The sequence below is a fragment of the Oncorhynchus gorbuscha genome, linkage group LG01 (assembly GCF_021184085.1).
Source record: "Oncorhynchus gorbuscha isolate QuinsamMale2020 ecotype Even-year linkage group LG01, OgorEven_v1.0, whole genome shotgun sequence".
In the NCBI taxonomy this organism is placed as follows: domain Eukaryota; kingdom Metazoa; phylum Chordata; class Actinopteri; order Salmoniformes; family Salmonidae; genus Oncorhynchus; species Oncorhynchus gorbuscha.
The window spans coordinates 11,508,950-11,528,949 of record NC_060173.1 but is presented as its reverse complement, the minus strand read 5'-3'; the positions used below and the strand labels follow the sequence as shown (position 1 = coordinate 11,528,949).

The 20,000-nt window shown below is 46.1% G+C and overlaps 1 protein-coding gene across 4 annotated transcripts in view; it reads right to left on the bottom strand.

Annotated features, from left to right (window-relative positions):
• Positions 1–20,000, bottom strand: part of LOC124033114 (contactin-1a-like) — a 149,263-nt gene that overhangs the window by 34,694 nt on the left and 94,569 nt on the right. For all 4 annotated transcript variants that reach the window (XM_046345054.1, XM_046345074.1, XM_046345061.1 and 1 more), the window contains 6 exons: positions 14,938–15,064; positions 13,807–13,982; positions 13,164–13,259; positions 7,618–7,721; positions 3,290–3,392; positions 1,559–1,658 (listed from right to left, as the gene is read on the bottom strand). In XM_046345054.1, the coding sequence (XP_046201010.1) occupies positions 1,559–1,658; positions 3,290–3,392; positions 7,618–7,721; positions 13,164–13,259; positions 13,807–13,982; positions 14,938–15,064 (706 nt within the window). The remainder of the gene's footprint in view (positions 1–1,558; positions 1,659–3,289; positions 3,393–7,617; positions 7,722–13,163; positions 13,260–13,806; positions 13,983–14,937; positions 15,065–20,000) is intronic.

The following is a 20,000-nucleotide window of genomic DNA, read 5'->3' as shown; positions in this document are numbered from 1 at the left end:
AAAAAAAACGTTTTGGTTATTACATTATTCTATATGTTATTTCATAGATTTGATGTCTTCACTATTATTCTACAATGTAGAAATAGTACAAATAAAGATAAAACCTTGAATGAGTAGGTGTGTCCAAACTTTTGACATATACTGTAGGTCCTGGATGGCTGGAAGCTTGGTGGCAGTGATGTACTGGGCATACAGAGGGTACACGCTACCCTCTGTAGTGCATTATGGTCGGATGCTGAGCAGTTGCCATACCAGGAAGTGATGCAACCAGCACCAGCTGGTGCAGCTGTAGAACCTTTTGAGGATCTGGGGACCCATGACAAATCTTTTCAGTCTCCTGAGGGGGAAAAGATGTTGTCATAATCTCTTCACGGCTGTCTTGGTGTGTTTGGACCTGTTGGTGATGTAGACACCAAGGAACTTGAAATTCTCAACCCGCTCCACTCCAGCCTCGATGTGGATGGGGGAATGTTCGGCCCTCCTTTCCCTGTAATCCATGATAATCTTCTTTGTCTTGCTCACATTGAGGGAGAGGTTGTTGTTCTGCCACACACAGCCAGGTCTCTAACCTCCTCCTTATAGGCTGTCTCATCGTTGTCGGTGATCAGGCCAACCACTGTTGTGTCATCAGCAAATGTAATGATGGTATTGGAGTCGTGCTTAGCCATGCAGTCGTAGGTGAACAGGGAGTACAGGAGGGGACTAAGCACGCAACCCTGAGGGGCCCCTGTGTTGAGGATCAGTGTGGCAGATGTGTTGTTACCCACCCTTACTACCTGGAGGTAGCCCATCAGGAATTCCAGGATACAGTCGCAGAGAGATATTTAGTCCCAGGATCCTTAGCTTAGTGATGAGCTTTGTGGGCACTATGGTGTTGAACGCTGAGCTGTAGTCAATGAACAACATTCTCACATAGGCGTTCCTTTTGTCCAGGTGGGAAAAGGGCAGTGTGAAGTGCGATTGAGATTGTGTCATCTGTGGATCTTTTGGGGCGGTATGCGAATTGGAGTGGGTCTAGGGTTTCCGGGATGATGGTGTTGATGTGAGCCATGACCAGCCTTTCAAAGCACTTCATGACTACCGACGTGAGTGCTATGGAGCGGTAGTCATTTAGCCAGGTTACCTTCCCTTTCTTGGGCACAGGGACTATGGTGGTCTGCTTGAAACATGTGGGTATTACAGACTCGGTCAAGGAAAGATTGAAAATAACATTGAAGACATTTGGTCCGCGCATGCTCTGAGTACACATCATGGTAATCCGTCTGGCCCCCGCGGCCAATTGATTGTTGACCTGTTTAAAGGTCTTGCTCACATTGGCTACGGAGAGCGTGATCACACAGTCATCTGGAACAGCTGGTGTTCTCATGCATGCTTCAGTGTTGCTTGCCTCGAAGCGAGCATAAAAGTCATTTAGCTCGTCTGGTAGACTCACGTCACTGGGCAGCTTGCGGCTGGGTTTCCCTTTGTAGTCTGTAATAGTTTGCATACACAATATCATTGATTCTCTGTCTACTTCAAAATGTAGTTCTAACAATGCACTGGTTATATCGAGACTTACTTTCCCAGGGCGAAGCATTCCAGTGTGATGTTCTGGCCCACCAGTGCAAAGGTGTCTGGGAACTTGACTTTGATATCAGCAGGGTACTTCCTTATTGGGCCTGATTGGTGGAGGAACAGGAAATGGAAACAAGTGGACGTGAGTCACCTGTTTATTCATAGCACAAATTAGACCAGCAGCAATACATTAGTTCACTCTGTGTGGTGACAAGGTGATGCATTAGGTTGGAGGCACTTCATTGTAAATGGGTGCATTGCATCTCTGTCTCTCTCACACACACACACACACACACACACAGAGACACACACACAGAGACACAGAGACACAGACACAGACACAGAGACACAGACACAGACACACACACACACACACACACACACACACACACACACACACACACACACACACACACACACACACACACACACACACACACACACACACACACACACACACACACACACACACACACACACACACACACACACACGATGCTTCCAGCTCAGTTTGCCCTTCCTGATGAGTTGTAACAGTGCAGTGCTAGATATGGGCCACGACACAGCCAGAGGCCCCTATTATAGTGTGGTGATGTAGACATGGTAAAACATATGCATGACAGAGCATAGAGCTCCTGAAGTGTTGTTGAGTAAACTACTGTTCTCAACTACAACACAACATGCTAGACTGATCCCTATACTGTTTGTGCTCTATCCAACTCCTTGGGTAATTCCCATACCTAACATCACATGACCTCCAGGTGAACTCCAGGTGAACTCTAGGATTCTCTTAATCTTTTTCTCTTGTCAAGATTTGTCCATATTCAGACAAATATACAACAAAAGGCTCTCTCTCTCCCCACACTTCAGCTGTGGTCTCTGTCTCCAGAGATGGAGTCCGCCCGACTAACCCTACCTCTCTTATCCCTGAGATTCACCCTCTCTTCAGGTTCATGTGTGGTTCTCTGGTCTTAAGATGGACCAACTCTTTGGACCAACTCTGTCCTAACGAAGCAAACTACAGACAGTGATCAAGGTGATCGTATAAGTTGTAAAGTGATGCTGAATAATGGGAGGACTATCTTTACTGATTCCTATTTTTTAATAGGTAACAAAACCAGCTTCTAATGTTCTGCCAGGGGGACAAAAGATATGTGCAGACTGGTGGATGTTGTGGTATTCATTATGCTACAGGTTTCTATCTCAACGTAGAGGAAAACAGAAACTAACGTTCTGCCAGGGGGACAAAAGGTATGTGCAGACTGGTGGATGTTGTGGTATTCATTACGCTACAGGTTTCTATCTCAACGTAGAGGAAAACAGAAACTAACATTCTGCCAGGGGGACAAAAGGTATGTGCAGACTGGTGGATGTTGTGGTATTCATTACGCTACAGGTTTCTATCTCAACGTAGAGGAAAACAGAAACTAACATTCTGCCAGGGAGACAAAAGGTATGTGCAGACTGGTGGATGTTGTGGTATTCATTACGCTACAGGTTTCTATCTCAACGTAGAGGAAAACAGAAACTAACGTTCTGCCAGGGGGACAAAAGGTATGTGCAGACTGGTGGATGTTGTGGTATTCATTACGCTACAGGTTTCTATCTCAACGTAGAGGAAAACAGAAACTAACGTTCAGCCAGGGGGACAAAAGGTATGTGCAGACTGGTGGATGTTGTGGTATTCATTACGCTACAGGTTTCTATCTCAACGTAGAGGAAAACAGAAACTAACGTTCAGCCAGGGGAACGAGGGGGATGAACTTGCTGAAGACGCTCTTGGCGATGGAGGCACTGGAGACGAAGCAGGAGTAGTTTCCGCTGTCAGACGAGTCCACCTGGTGACAGACATCAACAATTTATGAAAAACACAATGAATGCATTATATAGGGCAGTGGTTCCCAAACGTTGTTATAGTCCCGTACCCCTTCAAACATTCAACCTCCAGCTGCGTACCCCTCTAGCACCAGGGTCAGCTGTACCCCCTCTAGCACCAGGGTCAGCACACTCTCAAATGTTGATTTTTGCCATCATTGTAAGCCTGCCACACACACATACTATACAATACATGTATTAATTTCAGTTTCTCTCACAACCTGGCTCGTGGGAAGTGACAAAGCGCTCTAGTAGGACCAGGACAGAAATAATAATAGAATAATAAATCAATAATTTTGCTCTTTATTTAGCCATCTTACATATAAAACCATATTTGTTCATAAAGAATTGTGAATAACTCACCACAGGTTAATGAGAAGAGTGTGCTTGAAAGGATGCACATAACTCTGCGGTGTTGGGTCTGTGCCTGTATTTAGTTTTCATGCTTGTGAGGGCCAGGAATCCACTCTCACATAGGTACGTGGTTGCAAAGGGCATCAGTGTCTTCACAGCAAGATTTTCCAAGGCAAGAAACTGAGCGCAGTGGCTTCTGATTAAATTCAATTTTCACAGCACCTCTTGTTGCAACTTCGATGAGGCTGTCTTGTGGACTGGAGGCAGGGCATGAGAGGGATAACGAATCCAGTTGTTTGATTCGTCCATTTCGGGAAAGTACCTGCGTAATTGCGCACCCAGCTCACTCAGGTGCTTCGCTATATCACATTTGACATTGTCCGTAAACTTGAGTTAATTTGCAAACAAAAAATCATACAATGATGGAAAGATCTGTGTGTTGTCCTTGGTAATGCAGACAGAGAAGAGCTCCAACTTCTTAGCCTCAATTTTGTCCCGCACATTGAATATAGTTGCGGAGAGTCCCTGTAATCTTAGATTCAGATTTTTTGGGGGAGAAAAAAACATCACCCAGACAGGCCAGTTGTGTGAGAAATGTGTCATGATGCAAGCGGTCAGACTAGTGAAAATTATGGTCAGTAAAGAAAACTTTGAGCTCGTCTCTCAATTTTAAAAAACATGTCAATACTTTGCCCCTTGATAACCACCGCACTTCTGTATGTTGTAAAAGTGTTACATGGTAGCTTCCCATATCATTGCATAATGCAGAAAATACACAATAGTTCAAGGCCCTTGCTTTAACAAAGTTAACCATTTTCACAGTTGTGTCCAAAACGTTTTTCTGGCTGTCAGGCATTCCCTTGGCAGCAAGAGCCTCTCTGTGGATGCTGCAGTGTACCAAAGTGGCGTCGGGAGCAACTGCTTGCACGAGAATTACCACTCCACTATGTCTCCCTGTCATGGCTTTTGCACCATCAGTATAGATAACAGCACATCTTGACCACCAAAGTCCATTTGATGTCACAAAGCTGTCCAGTACTTTAAAAAATATCCTCTAATGTTGTCCTGGTTTCCAGTGGTTTGCAGAAGAGGATGTCTTCCTTAATTAACCCCCATAAATGTAACGGACCTATACCAGGAGCTGTGCCAGTCTGTTGACTCATCCAGCTGTAACGCATAGAATTCACTGGCTTGTATGCAAAGCAGTAATTGTCTCAAAACGTCTCCTGCCATGTCACTGATGCGTGGTCAAACAGTGTTCTTTGATGAAGAAGATGCAGTGCCTTGTCTGTATAGTTTTTTTGGCCATATGTGTATGGGGCTTGCCTGTCCTAGCCACTCGGTAGCTCACCATATAAGATGCTTCTAGTCCCTTCTTATTAATGATATGTGTTGCTTTTACACATGTCTTACTACTCAAAAATAGTCTTTATGTCACGACTTCCGCCGAAGTCGGTTCCTCTCCTTGTTCGGGCGGCGTTCGGTGGTCGACATTACCGGCCTTCTAGCCACCGCCAATCCACTTTTCATTGTGGAGGTGGACGCGTCCGAGGCTGGGATAGGAGCCGTGCTCTCTCAGCGCTTGGGCACGCCACCAAAGCTCCACCCCTGTGCTTTCTTTTCGAAGAAGCTCAGCCCGGCGGAGCGAAACTATGAAGTGGGGGCTGGGAGCTGTTCGCTGTTGTCAAGGCTCTGAAGGCGTGGAGACATTGGCTTGAGGGGGCTAAACACCCTTTTCTCCTCTGGACTGACCACCGCAATCTGGAGTACATCCGGGTGGCGAGGAGACTGAACACTCGCCAGGCATGGTGGGCCATATTCTGTACCCGTTTTGTTTTCACTCTGTCCTATAGACGAGATTCCCAGAACGCTGAGGCAGATGCGCTGTTCCGGATGTATGCCACAGAGGAGCGGTCCATGGATCACACTCCCATACCTCCCGGGCTCTTGTCTGGTGGCAGCGGTGGTGTGGGAGCTGGACGCGGACATCGAGCGTGCGTTACGCAGAGAGCCCACTCCCCCCCAGTGTCCAGCTGTGCACCTGTACTTTCCGTCTGCTGTCCGCGACCGTTTGATCTATTGGGCCCACACGTCACCCTCATCTGGTCATCCTGGCATCGGGCGGATGGTGCGTTGCCTTAGTCGGAAGTACTGGTGGTCCACCATGGCCAAGGACAAGGGGGTTTATGTTTCCTCCTGCTCAGTGTGCGCCCAGTGCAAGGCCACTAGGCACCTGCCCAGAGGGAAGCTACAACCCCTACCCGTTACACAACGGCCGTGGTCGCACCTGTCGGTGGAATTCCTGATGCATCTGCCTCCCTCACAGGGCAACACCACGATCCTGGTCGTTGTGGATCGGTTTTCTAAGTCCTGCCGTCTCCTCCCTTTATCCGGTCTCCCTACGGCTCTACAGACTGCGGAGGCCCTGTTCACTCATGTCTTTCGGCACTACAGGGTGCCCGAGGACATAGTCTCTGATTGGGATCCCCAGTTCACGTCCAGGGTCTGGAGAGCGTTCATGGAACGTCTGGGGGTCAACCAGGATGTGGGTAGGTTTCTGCGGTCATATTGCCAGGACCGGCCGGGGGAGTGGGCGGCGTTCATCCCTTGGGCAGAGATGGCCCCCTGGGCAGAGATCCGCCACTCCTCCACTAGCATCTCGCACCGGGGGACCGGGTCTGGCTCTCGACCCAAAACCTGCCTCTGAAACCTGCCGGAAGCTGGGTACGCGGTTTGTGGGGCCATTCAAAGTCCTGAGGAGACTGAATAAGGTATGCTACAGGTTACAGCTTCCCCCAGATTATTATATTAATCCCTCGTTCCATGTGTCTCTCCTCAGGCCAGTGGTGGCTGGTACACTCCAGGAAGCTGAGATAAGCTCCCCCCTCTGGACATCGAGGGGGCCCCGGCGTATGCTGTTCGAGCTATCCTGGACTCAAGGCGTCGGGCGAGGGGCCTTCAGTACCTCGTGGAATGGGAGGGGTGCGGTCCGGAGGAGAGATGCTGGGTGCCGGTGGAGGACGTCTTGGACCCTTCATGGCTGCGGGAGTTCCATCGTCTCATCCGGATCGCCCTGCGCCTCGTCCTCCGGGTCTTCCCTGTGGTCAGTGTCGGCGCGCTGCTGGAGCCACCGTCAAGGGGGGTACTGTCACGACTTCCACCGAAGTCGGTCCCTCTCCTTGTTTGGCGACGATCGGAGATCGACGTCACAGGCCTTCTAGCCATCGCCAATCCACTTCTCATTTTCCATTTGTTTCGTCTTTGTTTTACCCACCTGATTTCAATCCCACAATTATTTTTTCATTATTTAACCCTCTGTTCCCCCAAGGTGATTGTTTGTTGTATTTTCAGTCTGTCATGGTGTGCGTGTATTTGTTTCTTTGTATATTGGACATTTTTTGAGTAAAAGTATGTTGATTACTCATATCTGCTGTCCTGCGCCTGACTCTCTACACCAGCTACACATAGGACCCATTACACTTTAATCTCACTCAAAAACTCCTGTGGCTTATTTTTCAAATTGTCATGTTTCGTTTCTAAATGTCTGCGCAAGAGTGAAGGTTTCCCGCGAGAGAGTAACGGTTAATGTGATTGGATGTTAATTATATGACTAGGCTACCTTTATTTGACATTAAAACACTAGATTTTATAACATTTTAAATTTGATTTTTGGCAGTGAAACGAGGCTACTCAGGCGAGAATAAAACCTCACCCAAATGTATAACCCGGTTGGAAAATATAAATGTACTGTTTGAAAATGCCCCACGACATTGCAGATAGGGGATAGGATGTGATTTGGGACACAACCAAAGACAAGTCAAGTTAGAAGCTTACCTTAGAGATGAAGAGGTTCCCCGTAGTCTGAGAGATGAAGCGACGTTTATCCAGAGGGATGAAGACGGGGAACTCATTCAGAATCCAGCGGAATGACAGCTCGTCTACAGAGACAACATATACAACCCTCAAGCTATCAGTCATGGAGGAAGAGGGTAGTGAGTCAATATGAGGTGGAGTCAGGAAGAAGGCTGAGGAGCTGTGGCTCTTTCACCGGTTTCACACCATCCTGACCAAGGATATTAGCCTATAGTACACATCATTCTAACCATAGCATATATATTTTCCTTTCCACCAATTACGGTGGCTACATAACCAGGCCATCAGTACAGCTGTGTTTGGCTGGGGTTGATATTTCCTTTCCACCAACTACGGTGGCTACATAACCAGGCCATCAGTACAGCTGTGTTTGGCTGGGGTTGACTCAGAACAGTAGTATGTAAAGGTTATTAGGTGAAAAACAACAAAAATGAACAGTAAACATTACACATACAGACTCTCTCTCCTGTCTCTGTCTCTCTCTCTCTGTCTCTCTCTCTGTCTCTCTCTCTCTCTGTCAATTCAATTCAAGGGCTTTATTGGCATGGGAAACATGTGTTAACATTGCCAAAGCAAGTGAGGTAGACAACATACAAAGTGAATATATAAGGTGAAAAACAACAAAAATGAACAGTAAACATTACACATACAGAAGTGTCTGTCTGTCTGTCTGTCTGTCTGTCTGTCTGTCTGTCTGTCTGTCTGTCTGTCTGTCTGTCTGTCTGTCTGTCTGTCTGTCTGTCTGTCTGTCTGTCTGTCTGTCTGTCTGTCTGTCTGTCTGTCTGTCTGTCTGTCTGTCTGTCTGTCTGTCTGTCTGTCTGTCTGTCTGTCTGTCTGTACCCGCGGAGGCAGCTGAAAGACGTTACCATGGTTTCACAGATTGCTTTGGCTGGATTAATTTGCATAACATGAATATGAATATCTGCTGTAGAGTATTCTGGTGGAGCTCCCGTTTGATACCAAATAGGTTTGTTTAACAATGATCAAAGAGGAAGAATTAGACAGTTCCAAAGGAGACCCAAATATGGCTTTGACACGAGTCAGAGAGGAAAACCTGAACGGATCAGTGTAAAGTACCATTGACGAAAAATACAGAGCGACACTATAAAGAGACATAAAACAATATGCAATACAATATGATGTGTCAGAGTCAGCGTTAGAGCCTATATCATTGAGGAGTATTACAGCCATGTACCAGCAGGTGGCACACTTTCACTGATTTTCACTGCTATGACTATCTGGGATGATGGCCCGAGTCTTAACATACTGTTAGGTTTGGATATGATACTACCATAGAGACACATGTAATAGATGCAATGCTACAGACCATAACATTCCTACAGACACAAGAATCACTGCAAATGATTTTTTTAAACAGACCGTGGAAAAGATAAGCACAGAAAATTATTTCAGACCCCGCCCATGTACTCTACTCTGAGTATTAACACCTCTCCTCAGACACTATTGGGTCCCTCCTCCTTCAGACACTATAGGGTCCCTCCTCCCCTCAGACACTATAGGGTCCCTCCTCCCCTCAGACACTATAGGGTCCCTCCTCCCCTCAGACAGACACTATAGGGTCCCTCCTCCCCTCAGACACTATAGGGTCCCTCCTCCCCTCAGACACTATAGGGTCCCTCCTCCCCTCAGACACTATAGGGTCCCTCCTCTCCTCAGACACTATAGGGTCCCTCCTCTCCTCAGACACTATAGGGTCCCTCCTCTCCTCAGACACTATAGGGTCCCTCCTCTCCTCAGACACTATAGGGTCCCTCCTCTCCTCAGACACTATAGGGTCCCTCCTCTCCTCAGACACTATAGGGTCCCTCCTCTCCTCAGACACTATAGGGTCCCTCCTCCCCTCAGACAGACTCTATAGGGTCCCTCCTCCCCTCAGACAGACTCTATAGGGTCCCTCCTCCCCTCAGACAGATACTATAGGGTCCCTCCTCCCCTCAGACTCTGTAGGGTCCCTCCTCCCCTCAGACACTATTGGGTCCCTCCTCCCTTCAGACACTATAGGGTCCCTCCTCCCCTCAGACACTATTGGGTCCCTCCTCCCTTCAGACACTATAGGGTCCCTCCTCCCCTCAGACAGACACTATAGGGTCCCTCCTCCCCTCAGACAGACACTATAGGGTCCCTCCTCCCCTCAGACAGACACTATAGGGTCCCTCCTCCCCTCAGACAGACACTATAGGGTCCCTCCTCCCCTCAGACAGACACTATAGGGTCCCTCCTCCCCTCAGACAGACACTATAGGGTCCCTCCTCCCCTCAGACTCCGTAGGGTCCTTCCTCCCTTCAGACACTATAGGGTCCCTCCTCCCCTCAGACACTATAGGGTCCCTCCTCTCATCAGACAGACACTATAGGATCCCTCCTACCCTCAAACAGACACTATAGGGTCCCACCTCCCCTCAGACAGACACTATAGGATCCCTCATGCCCTCAGACAGACACTATAGGGTCCCACCTCCCCTCAGACAGACACTATAGGGTCCCACCTCCCCTCAGACAGACTGTATAGGGTCCCCTAAACAGGTTTAACTTCTTATGGCTGTAGGGGCAGTATTGAGTAGCTTGGATGAAAGGTGCCCAGAGTAAACGGCCTGCTCCTCAGTCCCAGTTGCTAATATATGCATAGTATTAGTAGTATTGGATAGAAAACACTCTGAAGTTTCTAAAACTGTTTGAATGATGTCATGTCTGTGAGTATAACAGAACTCATATGGCAGGCAAAAACCTGAGAAGAAATCCAAACAGGAAGTGGGAAATCTGAGGTTGGTCGATTTTCAACCCAGCCCCTATTGAATACACAATGGGATATGGATGAAGTTGCACTTCCTAGGGCTTCCACTAGATGCCAACCGTCTTTAGAAACTTGAATGAGGCTTCTACTGTGTTGTTCGGCTGAATGGGAGCTGAATGAGCCAGGTGTCTGGCAGAGAGCCAAGGGCTGGTCACGCGCAATTCCCATGATAGCGACCTGCGTTCCATTGCTTCTCTACAGACAAAGGAATTCTCAGGTTGGAACGGTATTGAAGATTTATGATAAAAAACATCCTAAAGCTTGATTGTATACTTAGTTTGTAATGTTTCTAAGACCTGTAATATAACTTTTTGAAGTTTTTGTCCGACAAGCTCTTTGATTTGTGTACCTAAGCCCTAACAAAAGTAGCTACTTGGACATAAATAATGGACATTATCGAACAAATCAAACATTTATTGTTTATTATTGCATTCTGATGAAGGTAAGGGAATATTTATAATGTTATTTCTGATTTCTGTTGACTCCAACATGGCGGATAAAACACTTTTTTTCTGAGCACCGTCTCAGATTATTGCATGGTTTGCTTTTTCCGTAAGGTTTGTTTGAAATCTGACACAGCGGTTGCATTAAGGAGAGGTATATCTATAATTCCATGTGTATAACTTGTATTTTCATCTACATTTATGATGAGTATTTCTGTTGAATGATGTGGCTATGCAAAACATCCAGGGCCCTCGGAGTGTGGTGTCAGGAAAATAACCTCACACTCAACGTCAACAAAACTAAGGAGATGATTGTGGACTTCAGGAAACAGCAGAGGGAACACCCCCCCTATCCACATCGATGGAACAGTAGTGGAGAGGGTAGCTAGTTTTAAGTTCCTCGGCATACACATCACAGACAAACTGAATTGGTCCACTCACACTGACAGCGTCGTGAAGAAGGCGCAGCAGCGCCTCTTCAACCTCAGGAGGCTGAAGAAATTCGGCTTGTCACCAAAAGCACTCACAAACTTCTACAGATGCACAATCGAGAGCATCCTGGTGGGCTGTATCACCGCCTGGTACGGCAACTGCTCCGCCCTCAACCGTAAGGCTCTCCAGAGGGTAGTGAGGTCTGCACAACGCATCACCGGGGGCAAACTACCTGCCCTCCAGGACACCTACACCACCCGATGTTACAGGAAGGCCATAAAGATCATCAAGGACATCAACCACCCGAGCCACTGCCTCTTCACCCCGCTATCATCCAGAAGGCGAGATCAGTACAGGTGCATCAAAGCTGTGGCCGAGAGACTGAAAAACAGCTTCTATCTCAAGGCCATCAGACTGTTAAACAGCCACCACTAACATTGAGTGGCTGCTGCCAACACACTGTCATTGACACTGACCCAACTCCAGCCACTTTAATAATGGGAATTGATGGGAAATTATGTAAATATATCACTAGCCACTTTAAACAATGCTACCTTATATAATGTTACTTACCCTACATTATTCATCTCATATGCATACGTATATACTGTACTCTATATCATCGACTGCATCCTTATGTAATACATGTATCACTAGCCACTTTAACTATGCCACTTTGTTTACTTTGTCTACATACTCATCTCATATGTATATACTGTACTCGCTACCATCTACTGTATGCTGCTCTGTACCATCACTCATTCATATATATATATATTATTATATTATTATTATGATTATTATTATATTATATTATATTATATTATATTATATATATATATATATATATATATATATACATATTCTTTATCCCCTTACACTGTGTATAAGACAGTAGTTTTGGAATTGTTAGTTAGATTACTTGTTGGTTATCACTGCATTGTCGGAACTAGAAGCACAAGCATTTCGCTACACTCGCATTAACATCTGCTAACCATGTGTATGTGACAAATAAAATTCGATTTGATTTGATTTGAACTAGTGAACGTAACGCGCCAATGTAAAATCAGATTTTATTTATATAAATATGAACTTTATCAAACAAAACATACATGTATTGTGTAACATGAAGTCCTATGAGTGTCATCTGATGAAGATCATCAAAGGTTAGTGATTAATTGTATCTCTATTTGTGCTCTTTGTGACTCCTATCTTTGGCTGTTTTTCTGTGAGTTGGTGGTGACCTAACATAATCGTTTGTGGTGCTGTCACTGTAAAGCCTATTTGGAATCGAACACTGTGGTGGGATTAACAACAAGATTACCTTGAAAACGGTATAAGATACATGTATGTTTGAGGAATTTTAATTATGAGATTTCTGTTGTTTTGAATTTGGCACCCTGCACTTTCACTGGCTGTTGTCATATCGATCCCGTTAACGGGATTGCAGCCCTAAGAGGTTTTAAGCACTCCTTCATTCCCATGTCCATCAAATGTGCAATATGTATTATCTAAAAGACTATATGAAAAGTGCGCAATGTGTATGATGGGTAACGTGCAATGTGTGTATTATGTTGAATGTGTAATGTATCGTTTGAATCTTCCCCTCAGGACACTGAAGTTCATCCTACACTATACCCAGCCATGTCTCACACATTTTCAGACTTCAGTTGAGATGTGTTGAGACACTTTGAGACATGACGTAGACACTATTCAAGACATTGTAAGATACATTTGACACCAAATGTGTCTAGCATTAGCATTAGCCATAACAATTACCTAGTATTATAAAATTAGCCATTAGCTTAGCCTAGCACTTACCTGGGTAGTGTGGGGGAGGAGCGCAGAGCAGCACTGCTCCCTGGCCCTCCTTCACATACACCGCCTCTCTCTCCTCAGAGGAGAAGAAGTCCAGGTCTTGGAGAAAGAGAGGAGGGACAGAGAGAGGGCGGGGGGGATAGAGAAGGCGAGGGAGAGAGTGACGGGGGAGAGTAGGGAGAGGAAGACAGAGAGAGTTCAGATTCATTATAACAAGCCTGGATAATCCACTGTCACACTCTCCCTCGCCTCAATTATGTAAGAACACTGATCCTCCAAATACTCTTAAACCCTGTAACCTCTTTCTCAAAACCACTTCAAAACCAGGACCTGTGTTTAACTAGTTGGCAGGCTTGAAATTTGCAACTGTCATCTTTCAAAGTGAACTTACTATCGATTCAGCAGAAGTGATTTCATGTCATGCTACCCTCTACAAAGTTTGACCATTCAAATTCCATTTCCACAGCTGTTATGATGCGCCACTGCTGCCTCTCAATCACAGCTCCACTCACATAGTCATGACAGTTTAGCCTAGCCTAAGGGGCAGCTCTAAAAAAGTCATTTCATCCTTCCTGCCAATGATAATGTGTTACGTAACAATGGGGATGGGGATCCCATCCAATCCCGTCCAATCCACTCCACTCACATCCAAACTGGACAGCGGCCTCTCTGCTGACCACAGTGCCGTAGTCGTTGGTGGCCTTACAGGTGTACTTCCCAACGTGTTTGTTCTTGATGGGGTTAGAGATAACCAGGTTGCCTCCCACTAAAGTGTAGTGGTTGTCTTCATCCTGGTCTATATTCCTGTTGTTTAATCTCCACCTGAGGAGAGAGGAGGGGACACGGACATGTGCTCTTGGGCCAAAGGAGGTTCTCTAAACGGCCACATTACAGTTCAAAACAAATTACAACTTTTACTTTTACTTTGATACATTCCTAAAGAAAATGATGTACTTTTTACTCCATTCATTTTCACTGACACCCAAATGTAAACATTTTCATTGCTTATCAGGACTTGAAAAAGGTTCAATTCACACACTTCTCAAGAGAACATCCATGGTCAACCCTACTGCCTCTAAACACACATGATTTGTTTGTAAATTATGAGTGTTGGAGCGTGCCCCTGGCTATCTGTTAAAAAAATGGTGTCGTCCGTTTTGCTTAATATAAGGAATTTGAAATTATTCATATTTTTATGTTTGATACTTATGTATAATTTAAACAAAATACTTTGGGACTTTTACTTAAGTAATATTTTACAGGGTGACTTTCACTTTTACTTTAATAATTTTCTATTGTTAAGGTATCTTTACTTTTACTCAAGTATGACAATTGGGTACTTCTCCTACCGCTGCATGCAGAGTACAGATTGACATACTGTACAACACAGCACAGCAGGTGGGGTTTTGTGGGTGAGAGACGAGGAACATAGTACAACACAGCACAGCAGGTGGGGTTTAGGGAGTGTTGGGGGGTAGAGACGGTGAGAGACGAGGAACATAGTACAACACAGCACAGCAGGTGGGGTTTAGGGAGTGTTGGGGGGGGTGAGAGACGGTGAGAGATGAGGAACATAGTACAACACAGCACAGCAGGTGGGGTTTAGGGAGTGTTGGGGGGGTGAGAGACGGTGAGAGATGAGGAACATAGTACAACACAGCACAGCAGGTGGGGTTTAGGGAGTGTTGGGGGGGGGGGGGAGAGACGGTGAGAGACGAGGAACATAGTACAACACAGCACAGCAGGTGGGGTTTAGGGGTGAGAGGAGGACTGTTACGTGTATGTGGCAGGTGGGTTGGCTCGTGCTCGACAGCTCATGGTGATTTTGGCCTCAGGTGACTCCTCGGGGTAGATGGTGTCGACTGGCTGATCCTCAAACACCGGCCCGTAACCTGTAGCATCGTCTGAGGAGAGAGACATAGTTAGCACCTAACGGTTTACAAACAGCACAGCAGGTGGGACATAAGGAAGTGGATGGCTGCAAACTTTCTACTATTAAACTCGGGAGATGCTTGTTCTAGGTCCCAAGAAACAAAGAGATCTTCTGTTGAATCTGACAATTAATCTTAATGGTTGTACAGTCGTCTCAAATAAAACTGTGAAGGACCTCGGTGACCCTGATCTCTCTTTTGAAGAACATATCAAGACCATTTCGAGGACAGCTTTTTTCCATCTACGTAACATTGCAAAAATCAGAAACTTTCTGTCCAAAAATGATGCAGAAAAATTAATCCATGCTTTTGTCACTTCTAGGTTAGACTACAATGCTCTATTTTCCGGCTACATAAAGCACTAAATAAACTTCAGCAGGTGGGACTAGAACCAAAAAATTTGATCATATTACTCCAGGCTAGCCTGGCTTCCTGGGGGCTGATTTCAGGTTTTACTGCTAACCTACAAAGCATTACATGGGCTTGCTCCTACCTACCTCTCTGAGATGAGGAACATCCTAATTGTCCCTACAACAAACAGCTGGAGGCAGGGCTTTCTCCTAGGCTCCATTTTTATGGGGTCTGCCTACCCATGTCAGAGACGCAAACTCGGTCTCAACCTTTAAGTCTTTACTGAAGACTCATCTCTTCAGTGGGTCATATGATTGAGTGTAGTCTGGCCCAGGAGTGGGAAGGTGAACGGAAAGGCTAGCACAACACAGCACAGCTGAGGTGGGGGCTCTTAGGGATGCGTCACCTGGGTGGGTTGATTCACTGGTGGTCGGCCTGGGGGTTGTAGTGTCGGAGATCTTTGTGGGCTATACTCGGCCTTGTCTCAGGATGGTAAGTTGGTGGTTGAAGATTTCCCTCTAGTGGTGTGGGGGCTGTGCTTTGGCAAAGTGGGTGGGGTTATATCCTTCCTGTTTGGCCCTGTCCGGGGGTGTCCTCGGATGGGGCCACAGTGTCTCCTGACCCCTCCTGTCTCAGCCTCCAGTATTTATGCTGCAGTAGTTTATGTGTCGGGGCTAGGGTCAGTTTGTTTATCTGGAGTACTTCTCCTGTCCTATTCGGTGTCCTGTGTAAATCTAAGTGTGCGTTCTCTAATTCTCTCCTTCTCTCTTTCTTTCTCTCTCTCGGAGGACCTGAGCCCTAGAACCATGCCCCAGGACTACCTGACATGATGACTCCTTGCTGTCCCCAGTCCACCTGGCCATGCTGGGTTTCAACTGGCCTGGGCCCTAGGACCATGTCCCAGGACTACCTGACATGAGGACTCAGTCCACCTGGCCATGAGTTTCAACTGTTCTGCCTTACAGGTCATTTATGAACATTTGAACATCTTGGCCACGTTCTGTTATAATCTCCACCTGGCACAGCCAGAAGAGGACTGGCCAGCTCTCTCTAATGGAGGACCTGAGCCCTAGGACCGTGCCCCAGGACTACCTGACATGATGGCTCCTTGCTGTCCCAGTCCATCTGACTGTGCTGCTGCTCCAGTTTCAACTGTTCTGCTTATTATTATTTGACCATGCTGGTCATTTATGAACATTTGAACATCTTGGTCATGTTCTGTTATAATCTCTACCCGGAGCCAGAAGAGGACTGGCCACCCCACATAGCCCGGTTCCTCTCTAGGTTTCTTCCTAGGTTTTGGCCTTTCTAGGGAGTTTTTCGCCACCGTGCTAGCACCTGCATTGTTTGCTGTTTGGGGTTTTAGGCTGGGTTTCTGTACAGACAAACAGCTGATGTACGATGACATCATCGTAACACACACACCGGCACATTACCTGTAGCATCGTCTGAGGAGAGAGAGAGAGAGACTGTATATATATAATATGACGTTTGTAATGTCTTTCACCACATTCTTTTGGAGAGATTGGAAACCCAAATTGGTCTACACGGACAAGTTCTGGCCTGGTTTAGATCTTATCTGTCGTAAAGATATCAGTTTGTCTCTGTGAATGGTTTGTCCTCTGACAAATCAACTGTACATTTCGGTGTTCCTCAAGGTTCCGTTTTAGGACCACTATTGTTTTCACTATATATTTTACCTCTTGGGGATGTCATTCGAAAACATAATGTTAACTTTCACTGCTGTGCAGATGACACACAGCTGTACATTTCAATAAAACATGGTGAAGCCCCAAAATTGCCCTCGCTAGAAGCCTGTGTTTCAGACATAAGTATGTGGATGGCTGCAAACTTTCTACTTTTAAACAGAGATGCTTGTTCTAGGTCCCAAGAAACAAAGAGATCTTCTTTTGAATCTGACAATTAATTTTAATGGTTGTACAGTCGTCTCAAATAAAACTGTGAAGGACCTCGGCATTACTCTGGACCCTGATCGCTCTTTTGACGGACATATCAAGACTGTTTCAAGGACAGCTTTTTTCCATCTACATAACATTGCAAAAATCAGAAACTTTTTGTCCAAAAATGATGCAGAAAAATGTATCCATGCTTTTGTTACTTCTAGGTTAGACATCTGCAATGCTCTACTTTCCGGCTACCTGGATAAAGCACTAAATAAACTCAAGTTAGTGCTAAATACGGCTGCTAGAATCCTGAAAAGAACCAAAAACTGTGATCATATTACTCCAGAGCTAGCCTCACTACACTGGCTTCCTGTTAAGACAAGGGCTGATTTCAAGGTTTTACTGCTAACCTACAAAGCATTACATGGGCTTGCTCCTACCTCCTATCTCTCTGATTTGGTCCTGCCGTACATACCTACACATACGCTACGGTCACAAGATGCAGGCCTCCTAATTGTCCCTAGAATTTCTAAGCACACAGCTGGAGGCAGGGCTTTCTCCTATAGAGCTACATTTTTATGGAATGGTCTGCCTACCCATGTGAGAGACGCAAACTTGGTCTCAACCTTTAAGTCTCTACTGAAGACTAATCTCTTCAGCGGGTCATATGATTGAGTGTAGTCTGGCCCAGGAGTGTGAAGGTGAACGGAAAGGCTCTGGAGCAACGACCCACCCTTGCTGTCTCTGCCTGGCCGGTTCCCCTCTTTCCACTGGGATTCTCTGCCTCTAACCCTATTACAGGGGCTGAGTCACTGGCTTACTGGTGTTCTTCCATGCCTTCCCTAGGAGGGGTGCGTCACTTGAGTGGGTTGAGTCACTGATGTGATCTTCCTGTCTGGGTTGGCGCCCCCCCTCGGGTTGTGCCGTGGCGGAGATCTTTGTGGGCTATACTCGGCCTCGTCTCAGGATGGTAAGTTGGTGGTTGAAGATATCCCTCTAGTGGTGTGGGGGCTGTGCTTTGGCAAAGTGGGTGGGGTTATATCCTTCCTGTTTGGCCCTGTCCGGGGGTATCATCGGATGGGCCCACAGTGTCTCCTAAACCCTCCTGTCTCAGCCTCCAGTATTTATGCTGCAGTAGTTTATGTGTGGGGGGGCTAGGGTCAGTTTTGTTATATCTGGAGTACTTCTCCTGTCCTATCCGGTGTCCTGTGTGAATTTAAGTATGCTCTCTCTAATTCTCTCTTTCTCTCTTTCTTTCTCTCTCTCGGAGGACCTGAGCCCTAGGACCATGGCTCAGAACTACCTGGCATGATGACTCCTTGCTGTCCCCAGTCCCCAGCTGCTGCTCCAGTTTCAACTGTTCTGCCTGTGATTATTATTATTTGACCCAGGACTACCTGACATGATGACGCCTTGCTGTCCCCAGTCCACCTGGCCGTGCTGCTGCTCCAGTTTCAACTGTTCTGCCTTATTATTATTCGACCATGCTGGTCATTTATGAACATTTGAACATCTTGGCCATGTTCTGTTATAATCTCCACCCGGCACAACCAGAAGAGGACTGGCCACCCGACATATGCTCTCTCTAATTCTCTCTTTCTTTCTCTCTCTCGGAGGACCTGAGCCCTAGGACCATGCCCCAGGACTACCTGACATGATGACTCCTTGCTGTCCCCAGTCCACCTGACCGTGCTGCTGCTCCAGTTTCAACTGTTCTGCCTTATTATTATTCGACCATGCTGGTCATTTGAACATCTTGGCCATGTTCTGTTATAATCTCCACCTGGCACAGCCAGAAGAGGACTGGCCACCCCACATAGCCTGGTTCCTCTCTAGGTTTCTTCCTAGGTTTTGGCCTTTCTAGGGAGTTTTTCCTAGCCACTGTGCATCTACACCTGCATTGCTTGCTGTTTGGGGTTTTAGGCTGGGTTTCTGTACAGCACTTTGAGATATCAGCTGATGTACGAAGGGCTATATAAATACATTTGATTTGATTTGTAGCGTCATACCCAAGAAGACTCAAGGCTGTAATCGCTGCCAAAAGGTTCTTCAACAAAGTACTGAGTAAAGGGTCTGAATACTTAAGCAAATATGATTTTTCAGATTTTTTATTTGTAATAAATGAGCAAAAATTGGTAAAAAACAGTTTTTGCTCTGCCATTATGGGGTATCGTGTGTAGATTGGTGGAGGGAAAAAAACAATTGAATGAATATTACAATAAGGCTGTAACCTAACAAAATGTGGAAAAAGTCAAGGGGTCTGAATACTTTCCGAAGGCACTGTATATGCAGCAGCATCTCCCATTGGATACATTATTTGCAGAAGCTAAATATTAAATTGGAAATGAACATGTGTTTACCCAAAACCCTTTCAGTTGTCATCATTATCAGCCGGAGAACAAGACAAGCAGTTAGCGAGCTAAACCCAGAGAGATCTTTGATGGAAATGCCTCATTTCACCTGCATACACGCAAGCACGCACGCACACACACACACACACAGATAATTAGCCTCAATTAGTCATTAAAAAAGACAGGCATCACAGAGCTCCATGAGACAGAAAAACAATGCAAGACGAGGTCATGAATAACCAATCAGGCAAAATGTTCCTGAGACGCTGATTACTTTCCCTGATCCTGCCTGTGTGTGTGTGT